Source organism: Loxodonta africana, chromosome 19 (genome assembly GCF_030014295.1).
Source record: "Loxodonta africana isolate mLoxAfr1 chromosome 19, mLoxAfr1.hap2, whole genome shotgun sequence".
Classification (NCBI taxonomy): domain Eukaryota; kingdom Metazoa; phylum Chordata; class Mammalia; order Proboscidea; family Elephantidae; genus Loxodonta; species Loxodonta africana.
The window spans coordinates 19,577,929-19,593,861 of NC_087360.1; the positions used below are offsets into that span (position 1 = coordinate 19,577,929).

The 15,933-nt window shown below is 44.4% G+C and overlaps 1 protein-coding gene across 1 annotated transcript in view; it reads left to right on the forward strand.

Annotated features, from left to right (window-relative positions):
* Window positions 1-15,933, forward strand: part of ACACB (acetyl-CoA carboxylase beta) — a 128,062-nt gene that overhangs the window by 23,535 nt on the left and 88,594 nt on the right. Inside the window, 7 exon segments of the mRNA XM_023559423.2 lie at window positions 3,716-3,848; window positions 7,221-7,359; window positions 10,900-11,009; window positions 11,208-11,289; window positions 12,574-12,672; window positions 14,276-14,385; window positions 14,491-14,601. Of these exon segments, the coding sequence (XP_023415191.1) occupies window positions 3,716-3,848; window positions 7,221-7,359; window positions 10,900-11,009; window positions 11,208-11,289; window positions 12,574-12,672; window positions 14,276-14,385; window positions 14,491-14,601 (784 nt within the window).

Genomic DNA, 15,933 nt, shown 5'->3' on the forward strand with positions numbered 1-15,933 from the left:
GAAGGCAAGGGGTACAGAGGACCAGGGATCAGAACAGCTCTGGTTCTAGCAATCCTGGAAGCCAGAACACAATGGCAGAATGCTTCCAGAACTCGAAGGAGAAGGTTTTCCTTCCTAGAATTCCGTATGCAGCCAGACAGTAGGGTCAAATGTGAAGGCAGAAGAAAGACATTTTTAGAACATGCAAGGCCGCAAAGCATTTATCCTCCAAACATCCTTTCTTAGAAAGCTACTGGAGGATGTCTTCCACTGAAACAAGAAAGTAAACTGAAGAAGAGCAACAGATGGGAAACAGGTGATCCAACACAGAATTAAAAGAAACCTGCAGAATGATTGTGGAGAGACGCCAGCGGTGCCAGGAGCACTACAGGCACGTTGAGGACGTGATTGTCATGCACCCTGCTATTGTATCAACTTTTTAAGTGGATGAAACAACTGGAGGATATGCTTCAGCAAAACAATGGAGTACACCAAGAAAGAGGGAGCCATGAGATCCTCCCCCCCATAGAAATTTAACCCCGGAGGGAAATTCAAGGGAATTCTAAGGATTTTTGCAAAGGGAAGCCCCAGGACGGCGGCTCAGTAGGAGGCCTAGAGAATAGCCAACCCACATGAAAAGAGACATCGTAGGAGGGATGTCTCCAATGGAAAAAAAAAAAAAAATGAAATCGATCAATTATTTTGTGTGTCAAACCAAAACTGTTGCCATTGAGTTGATTCTGACTTACAGTGACCCCATGTGCTACAGAGTAGACTTGAACTCTACAGGGTCGTCTTGGCTGTACTTTTTTTTTTTCAAAATTTTTATTGAACTTTAGATGAAGGTTTGCAGAACAAACTAGTTTCTCATCAAACAGTTAGTACACACATTGTTGTATGACATTGGTTAACAACCCCACGACATGTCAGCACTCTCCCTTCTCAACCCTGGGTGCCCTATTAACCAGCTTTCTTGTTCCCTCCTCCCTTCCAGTTCCTGCCCAGGCCTGGTCTTGTTTTGTTCCATGGGTCTATTCAATCTTTGGCTGAACGGTGAACCTCAGGAATAACCCCATTACTGAGCTGAAACGGTGTCCAGGGGCCATACTCTCAGGGTTTCTCCAGTCTCTGTCAGGCCAGCAAGTCTGGTCTTTCTTTTTGAGTTAGAATTCTGTTCTCCATTTTTCTCCAGCTCTGTCCGGGACCCTCTCTTGTGATCCCTGTCAGAGCAGTCAGTGGCGGTAGCTGGGCACCATCTAGTTGTACTGGACTCAGTCTGGTGGAGGCTGTGGACTAATCTTTCCCTTGTGTCTTTAGTTTTCTTCATTCTTCCATGCTCTTGAAGGGGTGAGACCAGTGGAATATCCTAGATGGCCGCTCACAGGCTTTTAAGACCTCAGACACCAAAGTAGAATGTAGAACATATTCTTTATAAACGCTGTTATGCCAATTGAGCTCGATGTTCCCTGAAACCGTGGTTCCCACAGCCCTCAACCCTGGGCTATCATCTTTATGGAAGCAGATCACCAGGCCTTTCTTTCACGGCACCAATGAGTGGGTTCCAACCTCCAACCTTTTGGTGTACTGAGAGGCTTTTAGACAGAGTGGGCTGAATTAGTAACAGGTGCAACGAACACCAAGTAAATGGATGACATCGTTAACTCCAGGGGGAAGGAAGGAAATGAAGGAAAGGGAAGGGGAGGGGAGGGAAGGAAGAATTTGGTACACTGCAAAACTCTTCTGTGAATAATGATCATAGGCTAATGAAACACTATAATACCGAATTTACTAAATTACCTGTAAAAACTCTGTTCCCCTTGAGTCAACTCCAACTCATAGAGACTGTAGGACAGAGTAGAACTGCCACACAGGTTTTCCAAGATTGTAAATCTTTACAGAAGCAGACAACCACATCTTTCTCACAAGGAGCGGCTGGTGAGTTAGCAGCCAAACACTTCAACCACTGTACCACCTGACCTCCTTTACCAAATGACGGTATATAGTCTATTGGGGGGTCAGGGATGGGGAAGCGGATGGGATGGCCTGGCAAGAGAGCTAAATCCTCATCTATTAAAGGGAGGCTGTAGCTGGGGTCTTAGATTGATGACTCACAAGATGGTGTACTTATATTGTTTAGAGCTATGAACCAGCTGCTGTCTAGTCGATTCCAACTCAACGGTGCCCCCATGTGTTTCAGAGTACAACTGCACTCTATTAGGTTTTCCTTGGCTGGTTTTTCAGAAGTAGATCACCAGGCCTTTGTTCTGAGGTGTTTCTGCGTGGGCTGGAACCCCTAGCCTTTTGGTTAGTAGCCCAGAGCATTAACTATTTGTACCTCTTAGAACTACACCCGTTGCCCCTTGCTGTCAAGTTGATTCCAACTCATAGCGACCCTACAGGGCAGCGTAGAACTGCCCCATAGGGTTTCCAAGGCTGTGATCTTTATGGAAGCAGTCTGTCACATCTTTCTCCTGCGGAGTGCCTGGTGAATTGGAACCACCAACCTTTCAGTTACCAGCCGAGTGCTTTAACCAGTGTGCCACCAGGGCTCCTTCTTAGAACCATCAGCCCACTGCTTAGAACCATGGAGATGTATAAATGCCAGAAAAATCCAAAAGTGATTTTTTGTGGCACGGGGGGTTGGCGGGGTGGGGCAAGGAACCTCTATTTTGTTACCCTTTTTTATTTGTTTCCAGTTTTTAAAAATGTGAAATGTGCACGCAGAAAAGTGCATGGAAAATATAAATACAATTTAACAGATACCAAGTATTAGACTGTAACCACTGCCCTGATTAAGGAGTCCTGAGGGCTTCCTCCCTGATCATACACTCCTACCCCTGTTCTATGTTTTTTAGTACTATTTTGAGTTCCTAAATGACAGAACTCATGCTCCATCATGTAAAGGAAAAAGTAATTGAGGAAGATTAGAAATCTAAGCGTATACCTGGGGGCAGGTGAAGGGCTCCCTCCTGCTTCATTTTGTGCCCTGGCCCCTCCAGAAGCTATTTCCTGCCCTCAAGTGTCTGTTTTTTTTTTTTTTTTAATAATACTTTATTGTGCTTAAACTGAAAGTTTACATAGTACATTAGGTTCTCATTTAACAATTTCTACACAAATTACCCAGTGATATTGGTTGCATTTTTTTGCTATGTGTCGTCATTCTCATTCATTCCGTTCTGGTTGTACCATTTCCAGTATTCTAGTTTCCCTGCCCCCTTACCTTCTCATCTTTGCTTTGGAGTAATTTTTGACCATTTGGTCTTACATAGATGATTTTTTAAAGGAACTCATTACTCATAGGTGATATTATTTTATTTTATAAATGGATCTATTATTTAGATTTAAGGTTTAAAGATTATCTCAGGGTGATCGTCTCAGGGAGACCTCTAGTCTCAACTGGTCCAGTAAGTAGACTTTTTAAGAATTTGAGTTCCGTTCCACATTTTTCTCCCCTTCTATCAGGGTCCACCTATTGTAGCCCTGATCAGAGTGGTTGGTAGTAGTAGTTGGGCACCATCTAGTTCTTCTAGTCTCCAGGGTGGATGAGATCAGTGCCCTCAAGTGAAGTGCTTCAAGATCTTGGGAGAAGGATTGCAAAGCAGAGGGGCCTAACGTGGGCTTCTTTGTTGTCATTCATTTCATAGGTTCAGGACCCCCAACTCCCCTGTATGGGGTGCTCTGGGGCCTGCAGCCCAGCTGGCCCCCTCCCTGAGGTGGCTTGTCTTTCCCTCTGCAGGCCAAGCATGTCGGGGCTCCACCTGGTGAAGAGGGGCCGTGAGCACAAAAAGCTGGATCTGCATAGAGACTTTACCGTGGCTTCTCCAGCTGAGTTTGTCACACGCTTTGGAGGAAATCGGGTCATCGAGAAGGTAAGGATGTGTCCTGGCATTCTGGGTGGGGGCCGGGACCTGGTGGAGGGGCCCCTCTTCCCAGCTGGAGATGGAAAACCAGCTTCTGGGCCATTCCTCAGCGGAGGCGAGGGAACTCTCTCACGAGCACTTGCTAAGTGTTAGGCACTTGACCTGCAGGAGCTTTCCACCCTCGCAATAGCTCAGTGCAGCACGTGCAGTGGCCCATTTCACAGAGGAGACTGAGGCCTCTGAGCCCAGTCAGTGGGCTCCTCCTACAAAGAATCCCGAGGTGTCTCTGTGAAAGGGGCTGCTCTTTAGGTTATTGAGACCAAAACCAGTTGTCGTCGAGCTGATTCCCACTCCTGGTGACTCCTTGTGTGTCGGAGTGGAACTGCACTCCGTAAGGTTTTCAATGGCTGATTATTTTGGAAGTCGGTCACCAGGCTTTTCTTCTGAGGCACCTCTGGGTGAACTCAAACCTCTAACCTTTAGGTTAGCAGCTGAGCACATTGGCTGTTTGTACCACCCAGGTTATTAGGAGGGAAGCTTGAAACACAACCCTGTCCTCCCGAGGTTTACAGTTCCATGGAGAGGTGACCCACGTATTCTAATGGTAGTAATGAAAGAGAATAGTTTGCTAAGAGTTGCCATGGACAAAGACTTTGCGCATTTGTTTCTTATTCCATCTGCTTACATGCTGTTATGATTATTCCTGGTGGAGTCGTGGGGAAGTTAGGATACAGAGACTTGACATTGGTTGTTCAAGGTCATGTAGCTAGTGAGTGGTAGAGGTGGGATTTGAACCCAAGTCAGCTTCCATTCTTTTTGAGTGATGGTAATGATAATAATAACAATAACAATAATAACAACAACAGCAGCAGCAACAGCTACCATTTATTGAGGGCCTACACTGGGCCAGGCATTATGTTAACTGCTTTCATCCTTATATCTCATTTAACCATCCCCCCAGCCCTGTCAGTGGGTACCATTTTACAGATGAGGAAACTGAAGCTCAGAGAGGGGAGGCCACTAGCCTAGATCTCACAGTCAGTCAGTGACAGAGCTGGGATTTGAACCCTGGCTGTCAGACTCTAGAGCCCACGCCCTCACCCCAGCGTAGTTAGTGAAGCACTGAGTGGTTGAGACTGGTGCTGGTCCCAAACCTGGTGGTTCCACACCTAGTCTTGTTGGTTAAAAATAGATTCCTCTGCCCTGCCCCAGGCCCTGGAATTCAGAATCTCCTGTATGGCCATCCACAAACTGCATTTTTGCCACAGTCACCAGGAGACTGTTTCGCAGCCTGCCCAGCTGATGGCTAGCATTCAGTCCTCAGATGCCCAGAGGGGCGCTGGCCACAAAAGGCCTCAGCCTGGTGCCCTTGCACATTCTGGCTTAGGAGCTGACCTGGGGCATGCCCTCTCTTCACCACTTCTCATAGGAAAGCCACAGTCCTGGAGACTAGAACAGCAGGCTTGCCTCCAGCAGCCTTCTCTCCCACGGGGCTCCCAGAATGTGCTAGAACAAATGGGGACCGAGGGAAACTGGGCCATGCTGGGGTCACTCAGAGATCTTTCCCTCTTCACCTTGCTTTGGTAATGAGATTGAGAAAGCCAGGGCCCAGCTGTTTTGTCACCTCCCGAGAGGCATTTATGAAAGGGTAGGAGGGACACTGAGTCCAGAGCCAGAAGCCTACAGGCAAATCCTGGTGCAAGTGAGATCCGGGCAAGTGACCTAACCCCTCCATGTCTCAGTTTGCCCTTCTGTAAAACAGAGATGACCACAGCCCAAATCTCTAATGGGATGTGTCCTTCAGGAATGTCAGGTAAATTGTCTTTTTTGGGGGGGGGAGGGGACAAGCAAACTAGAGTTAGGTTTTATTTCTTAGAGACTTTAAAATTCAATTGCAATCTAATCTATTCCATTGTATTTTCAACTAAATCAAAGAAGTTCAGTCGCTATTCACTGTACATACTGTCCTTCCTCTGACCCTAACCACCTGGGCCAGGTCAGAGCTCACAGGTAAAGGGCACAGTCCTCCAGACTGCCAAGACTGCCCAAGACTTCAGATGCCAGCCCAAACTTGGGTGTCCCCACAATGTCCTCACTTCTGACCTGCTGGCTCAGGCTACTCCCTCAGGTTCAGTCTTTCCCTATAGTGACGCACAGAAAATTCTATGCTTACTCTTACAGTATTATAGCCAAAGAGATACAAATGAAGAGATGCCTGCACAGGGTAAGGTCTGGGAGGGTTCCCAGCTTGGAGCTGCCATGTCCGAAAAAGGGACACACTATGTGGGTTGATGTCTATCACGAACCAGGAAGCCCATGGAGCTTCCATGTCCAGAGCCTTTGTTAGGGCCTCATTACTTAGGCATGATTAATTGAGTCATGCTCCCTCCCCTAGGGTTGGGTTGATAGCCAGAAGTAGGTCGTTTTGGCCTGGCCAGCCCCTAGTCGTGTCACCTCATTACATAAAACCTCAGGTATGATCCGGAACCGTATAGATAAAAGACAGTTCAGTCCCTGGAGAAGGTTTAGAGTTTATCGCTCAGGAACCAAGGACAAAGACCAAATTCTTTGGGTAAATTTAATTGTAAATCCCACAGAGACCCAGCCCAGAGGTTGGCCAGTCCAACTTCCTCATGTGGAGGTAATGCTCAGAGTGGGGAAGGATCTGCCTAAGGCCACAGAGCAAGTTCATGACACAGTCAGGAATTGAAACCTGGACCCCTCCCCATGCTCTCTGCTTTTGGGTGCAGCTACCGTTATTGCCTTTACTCTTTACCAAACCTGGAACCTTTAGCCTATGAATTGCAGAGACAGCAGTTAAGAGCTTGGGTCAGACTACGGAATAAGACAGATGTGGGCTCCAGTCCCAGCTCTGCTGCTAGCTAGCTGTGTGACCTTGGGTACCATCTTAACTCCTCTGAGTCTTTATGTCTTTAACACCAAAATAGGGGTAATAACAAAACCTCTTTCAGAGGGCCACCGTGAGGATGAAATGAAAGAACGCAGGTGTGAACGTTGCACCGTGGCTTGGCACATCATACCTGTCACCATCAAGTCAATTCTGGCTCATAGCGACCCTGTAGGGTGGAGTAGAATGGCTGGACAGCGCTTCCGAGGTTGTAATCTTTGCAGGGCAGCTGGTAGGTTCAAACTGGCAACCTTTTGATTAGTGGCTGAGTGCTTAACCACTGCACTGCCAGGGCTCCTTTGATACATACTAAACACTCAAAAAAAAAAATGTTAAGGGTGATCATGATGGAGCCAAAGGAATAAAAATTATTCAGTCAGTCATCTGTTCTGCAACCTGAGTTTGAGCACCTGCAAGCACGAAACCTGCAGCCCAGGTGCAGCCCTTGCCCCTTCCTCGTTATTCCTCTCTAGGTCCTCATTGCCAACAATGGTATCGCTGCCGTCAAGTGCATGCGCTCCATCCGCAGGTGGGCCTACGAGATGTTCCGCAATGAACGGGCCATCCGCTTCGTGGTCATGGTGACCCCCGAGGACCTCAAGGCCAATGCAGGTACCTGGGCCATGACCCTCCCTCTGCCATACCCCCCGCCACTTGCCCTCACCCCCTTCCCTGCCTGGGCAAGTCCCCCTGGGCCTCGAAGTCTCAGGGTACCTTGTTGGACCCCACAGTTGTTCTTTCTTCTCTGCCGATAACAAAAGCGATCCATGTGTCTCACAAGTAGTTACCATGCAAAGTGGAGATCCCATCTTTGAGAAATGTCTGCGTTCACAGCAGATTGGTGTCTGTCCCTGGGAATTTTTTTAAACAGATGTATGTACTGTATTTCAGTCATTTATTCATTTATCTGCTTTAAAAAAAAAAGCTAAACTCACTGCTGTTGAGTCGATTCTGACTCATAGCGACCCTATAGGACAGGGTAGAACTGCCCCATAGAGGTTCCAAGGAGCGCCTGGTGGATTCGAACTGCTGACCTTTTGGTTAGTAGCCGTAGCTCTTAACCACTACGCCACTACTCCTAGGAAATACCCAAAAGACTTGAAAGACTTGAAAGCAGGGACCCAAAGAGATACTTGTACACCAATGTTCATAACAACATTATTCACTATAGACAAAAGGTGGGAATAGCCTAAACGTCCATCAGCAGATGAACGGATAGACAAAATGTGGTGTGTACACGCAAGGAATACTACTCAGCCGTGAAGAGAAATGAGGTTCAGATACATGGATGAACCTTGAAAACATTATGATAAGTCAGACACAGAAGGACAAATATTGATAGGATCCCACTAATGTAAGTCTCTACAATAGGCAAATGCATAGAGACCAGTGTTTATTAGTGGCTACTAGGGGTGGGAGGGACAGGGAAATGGGGAGTTATTGCTTAAGGGGCACTTTTAAGGGTGATGGAAAAAAATTGGAAGTGGTTAGTGGTGATGGTTATACAGCTTGGTGAACGTGATTAAAACATCACTGAATTGTACACAAAAATGGTTGAAATGGCAAATGTTTTGTTATGCATATTTTACCACTCTAAAATGACAACAAAACAAATGCAGAGCTAAAGGTCTTGTCATTCCCTTCCTTGATACCTGCAATGCTGCTGCCAGTATCAGTAACTTCAGTCTTGGTCCCTGAACCTTTCCGAGGGCAGGCACTACGCAGGGGTGCTGCCTTGTTTGTTACTCACAGCTGCCAGTGAGGACAGGTTTGATTGTTAGCCCGTGTCTTAGTCATCTAGGGCTGCTGTGACAGAAATACCACAAGTGGATGGCTTTAACAGTCTGGGAGGCTAGAAGTCTGAATTCAGGGTGCCAGCTCCAGCGGAAGCCTTTCTCTCTCTGTTGGTTCTGGGGGAAGGTTCTTGTCATCAATCTCCTGATCTAGGAGCTTCTCAGCACAGAAACCCCAGGTCCAAAGGACACACTATTCTCCTGGCTCTTGTTTCTTGGTGGTACGAGGTCTCCCATCTCTGCTCTCTTCTCTCTTTTATGTCACAACCAAGAAACCAGACCTGTTCCTGTCAAGTTGATTTTGATTCATAGCATCCCTGTAGGACAGAGTAGAACTGCCCCATAATTTCTAAGGAGTGGCTGGTGGATTTGAACTGCTCTCCTTTTACTTAGCAGCCAAGCTCTTAACTACTGCACTACCAGGGCTCTAGTATATCTCAAAATATATTGATTTCAGATACAGCTCTGTCCTATAGGGTCGCTATAAGTCGGAATGCAACACTTTTTTTTTTTTAAATCTTGTAGATTGAAGTCCTGCCTCATTAACATAACTACCTCTAATCCTGCCTCATGAATATCATAGAGGTAGGATTTATAACACATAGGAAAAGCACATCAGATGACAAAATGGTGAACAATCACACAATACTAGGAATCATGGCCTAGCTAAGTTAGCACATATTTTGGGGGGACACAGTTCAATCTATGACACCCCATTTTACAGAAGAGACAGTTGAGGCACAGGGATATAAATAACTTGCCCAGGGTCACACAACCTGAATGTGATGTAGGCAGGATTGGAGTCCAAAGTGTTACCTTCACATCAGGCTTAGACTAAACTTTCCCCACATGGCTCTGGCCCTGCTGGCCTCCTGGCTCCATCCGACTGCCCTCTGGCCTCCCTTGAGTCCTGATTGGTTGTGCTGTTTCTGTTTTCAGAGGTTGGCACAAGCTGCGGCCGCTGCTGAAGGTGCTTTCTCACAGATCTTGGCTGGGAGGCCCCCTCCCCACCCCGCCACAATGTCTCAGTCACACATCACCTCCTTTGAGCAGGGAACTTCCTCCTGTGTTGCTCTCCCAGAGAACCCTGGGTATTTCCTTCCTAACACTGACCACAGTCTGCAGCTATTGTATTGTTTCCTTGCTTTTCTAATTCAACATTAAAGTCAAATTCAGTGAGCTCTGACTTGCTCACTTTATAATTTCTGGAACCTTCATGGTGGCCAGCACACATGGATCTGATGAACACTGGAGGCAGGAAGGCCAGAAGGAGCAGTCCTCTTGAGTTTCTTGCTGTGCTTGCCCCTAAAGTTCCACTTCATTCATTCGTGGGATCTTAGAGAATTCCCAAGTTCAGATGTACCAACCTTTGACTATGGAATGGTCTGATTTGTCACAGTTCAGAGTGCTGCTCTGCCAACATCCTGTTATGTAATCCTTTGGCCTCAATGACAAGTGTTTTTTTTAAGGACATATCCCTCTGAGTGGACTTTCTAGCTTAGATAGCATAAATATTTTAAAGTTAAGTCACTGTAGTGTTTAGTGCTAAAACCATATGAAGACAAACTGTAAGAGGAGATTTTTTTTAAACCCACTTCTAATCCCCCTATTCTGGCAGCTGGCTTCCATCTTCTTTTGCTCCCTCCCAGCCCTTGTCCGGAGGCACATATATCATACATGTTCACATATGTTCACATACATGTTAAAATCATACATTCAGTTTTCTTCAGATTATCATACACCTTTTTCCATTTTTTTTTTAATTGTGGTGAAATTCACGTGACGTGCAGTTCACCATTTTAAAGTATGCAATTCTGTGGCATTTAGTGTATTTATAGTGTTATGTGACTACCACATCCTTCTGGTTTCCAGACTTTTTCATCATCTCAGATCGATACCCAGTGCCCATTAAGTAATGATTCCTGCTGTCCCTTGGCAACCATGGATCTGCTTTCTCGATATGTCATATAAAAGACATTAGACAATACGTCACCTTTTGTGTTTGCCTCCTCTCGTAATACTTTCAAGGTTCGTCCACATTGTAGCATGTATCAGTACTTTTTTTTGATGGCTGAGTGATATTCCTTTGTATGGATATAACCAAATTCGGTTATCCATTCATCCACTGGTGGACATTTGGATTGGTTCCACCTTTTGGCTCTGCTGTTATAAACATTCACGTACAATTGTTCACGTACAAGCTTCCGTGGGGACATAGGTTCATTTGTCCATTGTTGCCACATAGAGTTATTTAGAGTTATTATTTCTGTGTCCGTATATCGTTGCATCTCACAGAGTATTCTGCATTTGACTGACATCTCTCAGTAGTTCTTTCCTTTTCTCTCCTCTTTAATTTCAGAGTACATCAAGATGGCAGATCAGTATGTCCCTGTCCCAGGTGGGCCCAATAACAACAACTATGCCAACGTGGAGCTGATCCTGGACATTGCCAAGAGAATCCCCGTGCAGGTAGATTGGCCAGGGTGCCCACATCTGCCCACAGGGGGACGGTGACCCTGAAATCCAGAACGACTTGATCCCACAGTTCAGAAGAGGTAGAGGAGTCAGGTTCTGCGAGACTCAGAAATCCAGGGTTGGCGCAACACGGCATAGAGCTTTCAGTGTCGTGGGAAGGAAGACCGTAGCTCATGCCTCTCTCTTTTGCAGGCAGTATGGGCTGGCTGGGGCCATGCTTCCGAAAACCCCAAACTTCCGGAGCTGCTGCACAAGCATGGGATTGCTTTCCTAGGTAGAGTGTGTTTCCATGGATATGTGGGAATTGGGATGTTATGGAAAACTTGGCTGGGTGAGGTTCTCTTTCTAGTTCTGCTCTGTAAAGTGGGATGCATTTGGTATTCCTACCTCACACTTTCATTGCTGGGAGCAGACCAGGTGAGGGGTGGGCGGGCACACGGGTAAGTCTTCCAGGCTATAGAAATAGGAGCCGTTAAGGTGGTTATCACAGCAGAATGACGTTAGGAAAAACGGAATCCTCTGCTTGTGTTCTTTTGGTACTGAGATATTTCTGACTGGGATTAGGGGATCACATTTCTGTTACGGCCAGCCCTTTGCTTGGGCCATTCTCGGACCTTTAGAATGCCCTTGACCCCTTGGGACCAGAGTCCCTCATCTCTGTGGCGTCTTCGGTGAAATGATACTTATTGTCTTAGGGCATCTGTTTGTTTCAGGGTTTTTACTTGTGTTTGTTAAGTTCGTATAGGTAGTTATGCTACCTCCGACCATGCTTGTACGGCTTAGGGGAATCGTTCGTCATGTACTAAATCCCTGGTGCTGCTCCTTACCTTGGGGCCTGCAACACAAACTTACCCATGTATGAAGCAGCTCAGTGGAAATCAACACCTGATATGTCGAGCGTCTGCTTGGCAACTTGCGATTGCTGATGTTTTCTCTGTCCATGGTCTCTGAGTACATTTGGGATGTCTGTCTTGACTGTTTGTCACACGCACCTCTCGTTGTCCCTCAGTTTTAGCTCCTCTGGAGGTTGGTGTCAGCCCATGACCTGGCCCACCACCTGTTTTTATAAATAAAGTTTTATTGGGACATGGACGTACCCATTCATGCATGTGTTGTGCCCTACACTGGCAAAGTTGTTGAGTAGTTGTGACAGAGACCATCAGGCCCACAAATCTGAAAACGTTTTCTATCTGGCTCTTTACAGAAAAAGTTTGTCGACCCCAGGTCTAGTTCTTTGAGGTGCTGGCTTGCCCCCCTTGGTCTAGCTTTTTACCCATGGTCCCAGAGTGAATTTTGTGTATGCCACAATAGCTTAGATTGTAACCCAGGCTGGGTTTACAGTCCATATTTGTTGAAAGTTGACTGATACAGTTGCAGACCAACACATCTTTTTCTTCCCTGACTTGGTTTTAAGCTCCTTGAGAGCTGGGGCCTTGAATACCTTTCTTTGTTGTCTACTCCTCACCTGGTCCTACCACTGAGCACTTGGCCAGCCTTTGGCTCTAGAGTGTTTTCTGACTGACGTGGTTTTGCCTTCCCCCCGTCCTTGATCCCTCAGGCCCTCCCAGTGAGGCCATGTGGGCCCTGGGAGATAAGATCGCATCTACCATCGTGGCCCAGACACTGCAGATCCCAACCCTGCCCTGGAGTGGAAGTGGTAAGTGTTCCTCAGCTTCACTTTGGGGGAACTTCTTGGCCCAATCTTGCCAGTGTGAACAGTGTGTGCGGGGGTGGGGTAGTTGACCTGAGTTTGCTTTTTTATTCTTCCATTTAAATTTTTTTAAAATTATTGAGCAGATGGTACAACTCCATTGTAGACAACTTAGAAAATATGACAAGTACAAGGAAGAAAATAAAAGTCATCCATAATCCTATGACCCAATCTTGAACATAATGAACATGACCCAGTTGTTGCAATGTGGGTGTCTACCCTTCCGTTCTTTATTCTATGTATATACTTGAAAAAACTGGTGTCTTATATTTATTAATTTTTGACTTTTTTTTCACTAACAACTGTCTATGTCAATAGACTTTACAACATTTGAAATGCCTATGTCGATGACATCATGTGGATGTGCCAAAACTAACAATCATCTATAGTTCACATTTAGGTTGTTTCTAAACTCCACCCCAATTTAAAAAAATATTAAAAATAATGGAACTTTGATAATCTTATAGTTAAATCCTATGTACAAGTTTAGCTGCTTCCTTTGGCTAAAATTCTAAATTTCTAGGACAAAAAATAAACAGAAGACTGTCTCAGAAGTTTCCTGTTCAATTTGTTTTTTCCTTCTAAAGCATGAATTTTTAATTTGAAATGGAAAGCTTTTTTTTTTTTTTTTCTTTACAGGGCCTTGGCCAATAATGACTTACATAGGAATGACTCCATAGGGTAGAAAAACCCAAAACCCACTGCCATCAAGTCGATTCTGACACATAGCAACCCTATAGGACAGAGTAGAACTGCACCATAGCGTTTCCAAGGAGCACCTGGCAGATTCGAACTGCCAACCTCTTGGTTAGCAGCCGTAGCACTTAACCGCTATGCCACCAGGGTTTCCCCTATAGGGTAGAGTTGGGGATTTTTGGATTCAGGCTAATATGGTTGTTCTTGGTTGACTCAGTCTGAATTCATTTTTCTTTTGGGATGTGTTTATTTTTTAATAATATTGTATTTCGGTGAAGGTTTACGTAGCAATTTAGGTTTCCATTCAACAATTTCTACACAGTTTGTTCAGTGGCCTTGCCTGCATTCTTCCCATTCTCATTATTTCCATTCTGATTGTCCTGTTTCCATTAATCTAGTTTCCCTACCCCCTTACATTCGCATATGTGTTCTAAAGCAATTGTTGGCAGTTTGGTCAGTCTGAATTTCTTCAGCTTCGCTTTCCCCTTCAAGATTGAATCAATCCATAAAAACACTTAGGAGCCATTTTATGTTAATAGGGAAGAATGATTCAGAAAAGAATGGCTGAACAACTTGAAGAGTATAATCGATATCACTGAATTGTACGTGTCGAAATTGTTGAATTGGTGTATGTTCTACTGTGTACATTTTAAATGGCAACAACAACAAATAGAATAAATTATTTAAAAAAAAAAAAGCCATTGATGGAAGCAGAAGGAACGTGTTTCTATAATTTGTTGGGGCAGACATCCAGCTCTAGAGTGATGTGGGTGAGGAGAGAGCCCTGTGGTTGCTGTGGTGTGTGCGTTTCTGCCCACCTGGGAAGGGTTCCACTTTCCTTGTGACTCTGCAGGTCTGATGGTGGAGTGGACAGAGGATGGTCTGCAGCAGGGCAAAATGATCAGCGTCCCAGAAGATGTTTACAACAAAGGTTGTCTGAAAGACGTCGATGAGGGTTTGGCGGTAAGCACAGAGCCTGTGGGCCAGGGAGCCAGAACCTTCTCACTTGTCTTGGTAGTCAAGGAAAGTGACTAACTTTAAAGATATCTCTTTGTCCTTTGCTCCCAGGTAGCAGAAAAAGTTGGTTATCCACTGATGATCAAAGCTTCCAAAGGCGGTGGAGGGAAAGGTATCCGGAAGGCCGAGAGTATGGAGGACTTCCCAATTCTTTTTAGACAAGTGAGCTGTTCTTGTCTTTTTTTTTTTTTAAGACTTTATTTTTTAGAGCAGTTTTAGATTTACGGAAAACTTGTGCAGAAAGTAGAGTTTCCATATACCCTCTCCTCCCTGCCCATCATTTCTCCCATTAACATCTTGCATTCCTGTGATACATTTGTTACAAGCGATGAACCAAGATTGATCCATTATAGTTAACTAAAGTTCATAGTTTACATTAGGACTCATGCATGGTGTTGTATAGTCTTATGGGTTTTGACAAATGTCACGTGTCTGCCACTACCGTTTCATACAGAATAGTTTCACTGCCCTAAAAACACCCTGTGCTCCTCTTATTCATCCCTTCCTCCTCTCCCTGACCCCTTTCATGTCTTTGGGAATTGATTTTACCCAGTTGTTGGCAACCAAGTTATTTCTATTAGCATTATTTTATAACCGTGGAGAAGAGGTTTGCAGGAGCTAGGGTGTATCGCTGAGTTATATTTTGAAGCAAATGTGTGCATTTTTACTCATAGGAATCTATGATTTGTGATGTTCTCTAAACCATTTTAATAGAATATTTGGTCTTGTGAATCAGTTGTGTCTAAAAATATGAATTTTGGAGAGATAGGCTCAAAATATCTCTTGAAAATATATTTACTTATTTTGAGGGATGGGAGATTTTATAAATTTTAGTAGTCTTGACATTCTTAAAGTTTCTGGATGATCATTTTTAATTGTAGGAACTAATTATGCATTTACTTACAGTTGGTTTTCTGCTTTAAAGACATATCTATTATATGAGCAATGTTTTTTAAAAAAAAAAAAGAAAAAATTATACTTATAACCTTCCCATTCTGAATCTGACCATTTGAATATTTCTAGAATTTTCTTAGACTTTGCTCATATGTATATTTTACAGACTTCTATTCAAATTTTGTTCTACATATAAAAAAATCTAAATTGTGTATCATGAACATTTTTGCCATGTTGTTCCAGTCCTCACCATTATTTTCATGATTTCACAGTATTCCATACGTGAGCATATTATTTATCATGAAATGTTTCCTTTGTTGTTCAAAGTTTAGCTTTTTTCCATTTTCATTATGATGTACAATGCTACAGTTATATCATAGTATCATATGGTACTTAATACTATAAAAAATACTTAGCTTTCTTCTGAATTATCTTTTTGGATAAAGACCTAGGGGAGAAGGACTTAATTAAATATGCACTTTACATACATTTACAAGTACATATCAGTACATCGCTTTTTAAAAAGCTTATACCAATTTTATAGCTGTCAGCAATATGTGAGTGTTAGGTAAAATACCAGTTTCACAACCATGGTGTCTC